General features: G+C 36.3%; 1 protein-coding gene across 2 annotated transcripts; it reads right to left on the bottom strand.

The window, feature by feature from the left end:
- Nucleotides 1-334: 334 nt before the first annotated feature.
- On the bottom strand, nt 335-10508 carry LOC110018828 (transcription termination factor MTERF4, chloroplastic-like). Of its 2 annotated transcripts, XR_002293400.1 has the most exons (3): nt 8852-10508; nt 4672-4769; nt 335-827 (listed from the first exon to the last, which is right to left on the bottom strand). XR_002293400.1 is itself a non-coding variant. In XM_020716283.1 (2 exons), exon 1 carries the CDS (start codon nt 10405-10407, stop codon nt 8893-8895), a length of 1515 nt encoding a protein of 504 aa, XP_020571942.1. In that variant the 5' UTR covers nt 10408-10508; the 3' UTR covers nt 335-827; nt 8852-8892. The 2 variants fall into 2 exon arrangements, 1 of the variants encoding a protein (XP_020571942.1); XM_020716283.1 differs by lacking the exon at nt 4672-4769.
- Nucleotides 10509-10714: the final 206 nt, after the last annotated feature.

Below are 10714 nucleotides of genomic sequence, written 5' to 3'. Positions count from 1 at the left end.
CGCACCACCTTCAACCAAAAATTTTACCAAAAACACAAGTTTCCTTTTTTTTCTTTGATACTCTTTTTTTTCTTGGCATTTCCAAACTCTATCAAAGGCCATTGGAAACCACATATCTCACAATATTCGTAGGAAACATTCTGATTTTAATAACCAAGTTTGGAATTTATAATTTATATCACCATCAACGCCCATATTATTATGTTGAATAAACCCATATTATCCTACGCACATGATACTATAGCACTACACAACAAAATATAGATCGATAGACAAAGCAACAATAACAAACAACAAAATATAGATCGATAAGAACAGTTACATTACTCTATTATACCATAAAACCTAGCCTCTATAACATAAACAACTACCATTTGAAACACAACTAGAAAAAAAGATATACACCTCACTTAATAGTGAGTATCAAGAAACAAAAAAATAAATAAATAAAATGTTAAAATTACAAGCAAAAGAGCGACAATATTTATTTTAAAATATAGGAGCATGTCACAACGAACGTTGTCCGGTTGGGAAATCGTTGAACCCCGAGCAACAATGTCCGGTTGGGATACCGTCCAACCGTGAGCGACGTTCTCCAATTGGATGTTGTCGAACCTTGAGCAACATTTTCTGTTTGGGATACCGTAGAATTCGTCAGACTGTTTGCCCACCTGAAGAACCAACAACCGTCTAGTCCATTTGCCCACCAGCACTTGTAGAACTGTTGCCCGTAGCTATGTTGTTGATGTAACGTGAGTAACAAAAACGACAGTTTGCATCGGCATAGCACTCGCTCGGACTTCTCTGAATACCTGAAGCTCATCGTTCTGCAATTATTAAAGATAGAATACATCAATAACACTTGATCAAGAAAACAAATTCCAAAAACAAATAGAATTGCACGTCCAAAGATTTGCATCCATAAAACAATATCCTAGAAAGATACAACAATAAGTTCGTTAATTCTTATGGAGGAGGAAATGCAGATCACACCAGATGGCTTATAAGCTTATTGATTGCTGTGAAAAATTAACTGAATTTTAATGCCACAGAATAGAAATGCACCTCGCCCATCATAGCATAAAACTCTCGCAAATAAATCTCCTGAATTTTTTTATAAACTATCCTAATGGTCACTCGGATAGTAAACAACCTGTTACTTGTATTGATTTCCATGCTTCTTCAGAGGAACCAAAACCAATGGATAAAATCCCAAATTTGAATATAGAATGTTTCTTGCTCAAAATGACTCAAGATGAATTTGAATGAATGTCGTAAATTTTCCTTGACCAAAAAAATTAAAAAAATAGAGGAACATGACAACAATGTCAACTAACTCAAACTCACGATGAGCAAGACAAAAACAATTAGGGACATTTACATAAGTACAACACAATTCGTGTATATCAACATATATAACAACCAAATATTCATCCTTCCTTACATGAAAATCACCTAGATCTTTAACACCACATTAAAAATACACTATATTTTTAAAATTGAAATACACATTTTCATGCATAGACTTATGACACCAAAGCGTTCTAAGTGTAAATATCAAAGCTTTGGGTGGTAGATATACGTTATAAGTGTAAATATCAAAGCTTTGGGTGGTAGATATACAAATACATAAGACTTGACAGTATGTCTGTAAATTTCTCAAATTTTAATTCTATATAGATGTTATAAACATTAGAATAATGCTCTTAGTTCCATTTTACATAGGTCATCAGACCAAAAACCTCATTAGTCCAAATAAATTTCAAATACAAAAGATAATGAGAAACAATTTATTGTCAAATCATCGTAGAGCAGAACAAAAAGTGTGCTTGGATCCCAAATAGAAAGAAATTGGTCTGAATGACAAATTAAAACTCAAAAAGATTGAGTCTGAATTTATTGATGAAATATCCATAACCAATAGCTTCAAGCACTAATTTACGACGTGCCCATTTCATGCAATTGTGATTCCACTAAGATCCCATATATAGATCATCAACAAACCAGCTCCTATTATCCCAAGAAACATAAAAGCATTCCAGTTTTTCATAACATGGTATTGTTTCTTGCTTAAAATATAACTAGAAAGGATCTAAGACTAAGTAAAACCTGGAACTTCAGAAGGTTATACATCCAAGCTCATGAATCCATGCTCCCAATTTTTTCATTTCGAGTAAAATAAAAGTTTCATCGTTCCCAAATTCAAAAAGAAATTGTTCTCAGAACTCACAGAGGACAAAAAACAAACAACATGAGAGCAACAAAAACCGCTTCCTTCAACAAAAGCAAAAGCTCCAAACTTGGTGCGCTGATTACTAAGGAGCATTATTAAAAAAGCGAAACAATGGAAGACAAATTTATAGATACTACCAGAGATTTGGTCTCACATATCTTGCAGCATTAGCATACAGATCATTCAAAGATAGATTAAGGGGAAAAGAAAAGAAGAAATCCCCTTTATAAAGGATATCCGACGTAAACCAGGTAATATTTACCTGCATGAATACACAATTTAGAAACGATTCAGAAATATCAAACATATTTGATATAAATACGTACCATGAGGGGGGTACGGGAAGCAATGTCTTCGGCGTCTGGTTGCAAACTTAAAAACATGGCTATTGTAAGCGTTGTCTTCCCATCCAGTCATCACAAATGTGAAACACATGTTGAAAATATAAACGACCATCATATTTTGTGTGGGGGAACCGCAATGTCTAATGTAGGCGACCTTGTCGATGGTAGATACATGTGCATCAACGTGAGTTCCATCGATAGCTCCTATACAGTCCTAAATTTTATAATGTTTGATCTATTTATAATTGAGAGATAATTAATTTTAATATAATAAAGATATCTTTAATAGATACCTTGAAGAACAACATGTAGTGATTGACATTCGCAATATGAGTCTAAATGGACTGGAATGTGGGATCCTCGGGCTTAATTATCTTGGAGGCTAAACTTATTAGAGTCTCCAGACCAATCGAGAAATACATGCTAATAGTCTCTGATGAATGTTGGAGTCGCTTCATGGCTCCTCTAATAAACTCATTCTGAGATAATATATAGAGCTATTGCTAACACCTCTATGGATGTCATTCCGGTCGAGCCATTCAAACCATGTTGGTATTATAGTTTGTAAAACAGGTCGATGAAAATCTCTTTCGTCATACGGAACATGTTTGCAGAGCGGGTCGGATGGTCCTGTAGTAACTCACCGACCAATTTATCACCAACATAAATTGACGTCATACATGAGGTTCGGTCGATGCATGTAAGATAGTAGTCGTATAATAAAATAAGAATAAGAACAATCTTTCTAACCAATTTATCACCAATTGTTCTGGATCCATCCCACAAAAGTTAGTTAAAAGAGAACGGTTAAAACTTTTAGCCATTTAAATACATCTATACAAAATATATCCACAAAAGATATGAAAACGACAATATTATCGTAAGGAGTGTGAATAAAAAATGAGTGCTAGAAAAAAAAAATAACGATCCATGATACAACGGTAAAAACTGATTCAGCTAGTTTTTCGATTGTGCTCCTGACGAATGCGGCTCCTTTCTTCCTATTCTCCACTCTGGGTCGTTTTGAAACGAATGTGGATTCCACATCCCTTTGGATTTCACAGGGCACTTCTCCTAAGTAACTTACATGATCGGTTCCCAGTACAACTGCTGTGACAATGAAGTCAGGCTCATATAGGGTAAAAGCACGAGCTCCCGTTGCAACAACCTCACTGAACATGTCATCCAATTTCTCTTCCATTATTGGATCATTGTCATTGAATTTAAATTTCTTAGCTTCCGGCACGACTTGCACGGCATAGCAAATTGAATTAGTTAAAGCAGTTTAATATAACTAAAAATGAATTAAAGAAATGGTGAAAGATATGTCATTACCTCTAGTTTTTCAGCCCACCAATCCTCATGAGCATCTATTATCCGCTTCACTGGATCCCAATCTAAACCTATAGTTCCCATCTTAAGTTCTTTCCATATTTTTCAGTCATTCTTTAATTGATCTCACTTGTTCTTAAATTTCATCCAATCATAGTCTCTTCCTGTCAATTCTTTGAATTTGACTATAACATTTTGTCAACCTTCTTTGCTAAAATATGTCGTTGGTCTATTTCCCAGCTCGACCTTCCTAAGACAGATCACAAAAAATATTGGTGGCATCTCTATCCCACATGGCCGATGTTCCAACCTATTTGCTCTTACTCATTGCACGAGTTACTAGTAGGTGATAAATAAAAAAAAAATGCATTCAATAACATTAGTATCAAATATTCAAGGTTATTCCAACTACAAAACTCAGAACGAACAAATCTAAGCATATGGCAATTAACCAAACAAATGAGCAAACACAACTTTATTTAAGCCTTTCAGGAGACATTAATATTAGAGTATCCATTAAATGTTTCATAATAATGCTGCTACATTTCCTAGCTTTGAAAATTGAGAAAGACATTAATATTAGAATAGCACTGGGGAAAGAATTTGTGATATGAAATATTTTGGTGATATAAATGTAGAAAGGCAAATTTTATGAGACTACGAGGCTGGTGGGAAAGCAACAGGATTTCACACCAAAATCCTAATGAGATAATTAAGATTAGAGCTAGCTGAGAAAGCAAAAATAAATTGCCAAGAACCAACCATTGAAGAAATTAACACTTGCTTTTCTCCCCCTTCCTCCCACTGGCCTTCACACGCTCCAGCTTCTCTAACTTCTTCTATTGGATAAGAAAAAAAGCCTTCCAAAGAGTAGGGGAAAAAATACGGAGTATCATTAAACATCATGAAAAAACATATACCATAATAACTGCTTAACATACTTAACTAACCCATAAACTAATGAGTTTTTTTTTTCAAGAGTGAAGGATCACTGATGTATTAATACTTATCATCACAATTGTATATCCATTATCACACAACATTATATGAATATGAAGGACAAGACAACATTATATGGGCAGAAATTGTAAAATAATTTACAAAGAATAAGTGGAACAACTCAAACAGTTTATTATGAATTTACTATGAACATAAAGGGTACACTTCAGATGCTAGTTATGTAAATGCATGAGAATTGCTTGGTACTGTATGTAAACCTTCCAATTTTATCTCTTGCAAGACATCAATCACAAAATCAATATTTCAAACCTGTTTGAGCAAAATTCATCTTCCAAAGACTTGGATGATAAAAGAGAGCCGTAGAAGATTTTTAGCTCCTGCTATAAAATAAACATGCATTTCATACTCCTTTCTTACAGTAAAGAAAATGCAGTGTTAAGATACCCCCAGGTGCTAGTTCACCACAGGTAGCCAATTGCACCAGATATACATGAACTCGTAATTCAAGGATCCAGAGAGCTCAGAGCTCATGCGAAAAGAACAATGAGTATCTGATCAAAGCGTTAAAAGTAATATGGAATAGCTGAACCAAATTATGAATAATCATAAAAAGTAATAATAATAAAAATAATGAAGGGAGAATTACATACATACCACTCAATTCCTATGCATTTACAAATCTAATACCTAAACTACAATTCAATTTTTAGATACATGCCATCATGATCAATGCATGAAAAGCGTTAAAAGTAAAATGGAATAGCTGAACCAAATTATGAATAATCATAAAAAACAATAATAATAAAAATAATAATAATAATAATAATAAAGGGAGAATTACATACATACTACTCAATTCCTATGCATTTACAAATCTAATACCTAAACTAGAATTCAATTTTTAGATACATGCCATCATTATCAATGCATGAAAAATTCTATTTCGCTTTCTAAGTTAAAATAAGGATATTATTTTTTTATGTTATATGAAAAATTTGGGTGGTATAAATGTAAAAAAAAAACAAAGTACAAGTGTTTGATATGAAAATACACAGGAATTAGGTGGTTGTGTATGTAAATGCCCCAAATAATGAGGCCTCTGCCATTGTTTTCAGAATGTAAGAGCACGCCGAATATAAGTAATATTACATATAGAATAACAATAGGCGTCAAATGAACAAAAAAACACTTGCAAAAAGATGCTTACATAGATAATAATCCATGTTTTTATTTGTCCTAAACATCATTAGGACAAAACAAATAAAAATCTGTCCAAATAGAATCTTCAGCCAACTAAAAACCATCTTAATAAGGCACGGTATGAAAATACACATGACGTTACAAGAAATCATATGATCATCAAATGTCATAACAATAAATACTTATCAGAATGAGCACATCTTCCACATCAAGTTGCCACACCTTTTTCCTATGATATAAAGGTTAAAATTTTGGTTATTTTTGTAATTGAAAGTCAGGTTATAATTATCAATCCATAAAAAAATGAAAAAGATACAAAAAAATTTCATAGCATAAAATTCAAATAAGAAATTAAGGATGGATCGGTGAACAAGACATCGATGGCTAGGGGAGAGTATACTTGCCCCGCCTAATTTTAGGCAGAGGAGGACAGAGAGCGCCCGGAGGATGTGTAGTAAGGGGCGCCTGGCTTTCGGCGACGAAGAGCGACGGAGGGCTTTGAATGGCTTTTGGCAGAGGGTAGGGTTTCGTGAGCAAGAAGGTAGAGGCGTAAAACGAGCGAGGGAAACTACGTGCGAACACGGATAGCGGGTATAAACCCGTGATCGAGTGTAATCAAAAAATTAAACGCGGTTTTGATATAAGTTGTCCGAACATACAAAACAAACAGGTAGGGGGGGGCGGTGCTTATAATTTGCCCCAAACGGACCCATAGTCTCCCATTATCCATGCCGAACCATATTCCTATGATGATCTTAACTTTTCCAAATCTCATCTCCCGTAGCAATCTCATCTCTTGGCAATGATTGGGTCAACATTAATCTCTCGGTTGTTCCAAATTTTCTAAAGGACACCTCATCCTAGCATTGATTGGCTTAAATAGATGATTTCAATAGGCCATTAACATAGCTCTCTGCTTGATCAATCGGTTCTTCATTTATTGCACAAGATATAGAAGCTATTTGTCTCTCTCACATGAATTTGTGGAGATGCTAGACTCATTAGGTTTAAAGATAATATAACATCAATTTGATTACATGTGATTAATATTTATATAAGAAATCTATAGTATTCATTATTAAAATATATATTCATTATTGAAGATGTTCTGCTTTATTTTATTTTCCTTAATGCACTTTCTCATGTTTTTATATAGATATGCTAGTACTAGAACCATAATTCAATGAAAACAAAGATGCTGCCATTTTATTTTTTGGAAAAAAGTTGGTACCCTTGAATTTGATGTTAGCATTGACAATGAAGAGTGGATGCTACCCACTAGAAATCGTGAAGACGTTAACAAAAATGGAAAAACCCAAGTCATAACACCCAAGTCATAACACCGACTAATAAAACTGGGTAAGGGATGAAGTTTGCATGCCCTATGGTTTGTGAGGGATCAGCAAAGAGTGCTGTAGATAATGATTGTAAAATTGTGGCAGCAGTATGCATGTTGAAGGCAGTCAAAAGACAAGCATGCAACACTAACTTAGTGAGAGGGGAAGTAGGAGCTAGCAAGGTTGTACGCAATGAGTAACAGGAGTAGTGAGCAGGCATTGTGTGGATTAAAAGCATGCAAGTTAAGTTGACAGTAACACAAGCAAAGGGCAAGGTAAAAGTGCGAAGTGAGATCTTTTTTTTTATTTGCACGCAGAACATGACAGTAGGCTTTTTCAAAAACAAAGAATATATAATAACAGCTCCAACTTTTTCTATAGTAATTTCATAACTTACCTTCAAAACTGCAACAACTGCCTAAAATGGACACTTTCCAGTCACTTTAGTTTCTCAAAATGTTCTATGATTATATGACTAGAGTGCATTATATTACAATTGAAGGTATCATATATGCTATGGTATGTACATATTAAGATATTTCACATACTGTCATTGTTGTGCATAGATGCATGGATAAGTTTGACTTGGCTTGTGGTATTAAAGGTGTTAGACGCCTAAAGGCAACATGGTTGTTGCTAGATTCCTACCTAGGTGCTCCCGGAGCAAAGTGAGGCACTTAAAAATTGAATCAATCATGAGTGATTATTATGAAGATTATAATATGGTAGTCATCAACATAAAATATTAAAATATAGTGGGCGAAAATGTTTTTTTTTTCCTCAAGTAATTTGTATTTACAAATGCTAAATGACAAAATCTTGCAAAATAGAATGTATAAATAAAGTGCCCATAAAAACCAAAAATTATATTTCAAGTTTAATAAAAAACTCTAAGATTGTAGCTTTCATAATATGTGATTAAATTAAAATTCACCTTCTTCATCACCCATGTTCTCTTCCCTGTCATTAGATCTGTAACCCTCCATCTCATAGTACAGTTGTGTGTGTTTTAAAAAATAAAATGAAAGAACAGATTAAGGCGGTGTTTGATAGCATATTATTAAAAGGATTTAGTGATGGATTTAACTTAAATCCAAACAAACACTAAAAAATAAAAAAAAATAAAAAAAATAACAAATACAATGCTCTGATAAATCGAAATTTCTCCTGTTCCAACTCTTTTACGACATAAATTCAGATTTACTAAATCTGACTACAAGACGGCTGTCGTCGCTTGCAAGCTCCTCTGTGGCGCACTGGATTTGATAAAACTGGATATATCGGATTTAATAAATCTTATTTAACTAAATCTAAGCTGTAGATAAAAATCACCTAAAATAATCGAATCTGATTATTCACATCCCAAAATCAAAGATGGGATTGTCATAAGGAAGGCACTTGAAAACATTAATTGTAAGAGAAAATTAATTCAATGGAAAGCTGACCTTCAATAACCACCAAAGCAGCCATTAATGCAAATGATTTCTTAGAGAGAAACAGTCCTCCTGTAAAGTACTTCATCGTCACTGTTACTATCCTCCTGTTCGGATACCAGATAACTCCCAGGCATCTCTAACATCCCCCCCATAAAGAAGGAAGGTCCGGGAGTATCTTCTTCAATGTAATCAGCCTGTAATCTCTCCTCGAACCTCCGATCACTGCAATTCAGTAACCAAGCCAAACTGCACTTAATTCCCTTGCTAGCCAATTTCTGATGCCTCGGCTTAATTCTTGACTCCAAACTGTAGGTGAAATACTCTGGAAATTCAAATAGGTCCTTCAATGGCCTCTGCATTTCGCTTTTGAAGAAATAGTAACTATTCTTCATCAGCGCAACACTGCATGCAAGCAGTTGGGGGCACTTAACAATCATCCTCGCAACATCCTCATCGGGTATGGCTCGTCCCCTGAGGAAATCCACCGGCTTCATAATAACATTCTGACTGAGACTAATAATTTGGGGCATCTTCTCCAAAGCCCGAGCAAATCCTTCGGGGTCTATCTTAAGCTTCAAGTTGAAAAAAAATTGCTGAGTCGACAACTTAGCCTTGACAGGCAACCCAAGAATCTGCGGATACTGAGCAATCAACGAAGGCAGGGCCTCCCGCCTCACACCAAAGCTGAGTAGAGTGTCAACGTTGGGCTTCACGGTCTCCTCGAGATCATACCCAAGAATATATGTCCTCTTCTCAAGCATTCTGGCAAGAATCCTCTTGGGTACTCCCAAAGATATTATGTATTCCACTAGAGGTTTGATGGTGGTTCCAACCCGCATGCCCAGAAAATAAGAGTATTGAGTCACCATGGGGCCGATGTCCCTCGGCCAGACACCGATACTGACGAGGTAGGCCACCGAAGTGCTCATGGTGCCCTCCAGCTTGAAGCCGAGCAGTTCTGGGTAGCGCTGGAGGACGTAAGGGATATCATGGCGCTCAACATCGAGGCCTCGTAGGAACTTGATTACGGGTGCAAGCTCGACGACGACGCTAGCATGGAGAACCTGGGGGTAGTTTCGAACGAATTCTCCTAGCTTGGAGCGGCTGATGCCAATCTTTTCGAGGTAGCCGAGGACAGGGATCATGTTCTTACGGACGCTGCATGCCAGCATAAGGGGATATTCGTTCATGTCGTCCACTGTAAGGCCGAGGCGCTGGAGAAACTCCACGCGGCCGCGCATGACTTCAACGGTGGAAGGGAGCTCAAGATGTTCGAGCTCGTTGGGGATGACGCCTATGGATTTGAGATAGTCGGAAATAATGACGCGTGAGACAAGTCGCTCCTTGCGGCCCTGGACCACCCCCCAGGTGACGGAGGGCATCTCGTACTCCGGGAATTTAGAGGACTGGGTGGAGAAAGGAGAGGTTTTGGGGCAAGTGCAATGGCAAGGGTTAGGGTTTTGGAGGCGTTGGGGTGAGAGTGAGGGATCGAGGAGAAAGGCACTGCGGGAGAAATAATGCGTTGGGATTAGAAATGGAGGTTTCCGCCGGGCGAGCAGAATCATGTTGGTGAAACCCTAGCGGCGATGAGAAGTGTTGGTCAGCTTCTGCGAAGAGAAAAAGAAGACGAAGCGTAAGCCCGCCAGGCTCTAATGATTCACGTAAACGGTAGGTCAATTTTTTGGGAAATTTACATAACTATCACACATTTATTTTGTATTTACACTTACACGTGCCACGTCTATCTTTATTTTATATTTTTAAATTCACATATGACATATGCTACGCAAACTTTTGTGATCTCTTGCCTCTTTTTTCATGTTAACTAAATATCAACATTTTTTGCCCCGACGTGTGATTCGACCGATATTT

The sequence above is a fragment of the Phalaenopsis equestris genome, unplaced genomic scaffold, assembly GCF_001263595.1.
Source record: "Phalaenopsis equestris unplaced genomic scaffold, ASM126359v1 Scaffold000036, whole genome shotgun sequence".
Lineage (NCBI taxonomy): Eukaryota > Viridiplantae > Streptophyta > Magnoliopsida > Asparagales > Orchidaceae > Phalaenopsis > Phalaenopsis equestris.
The sequence above is the reverse complement of the archived record's forward strand: the minus strand, read 5'-3'. Positions and strand labels throughout refer to the sequence as shown.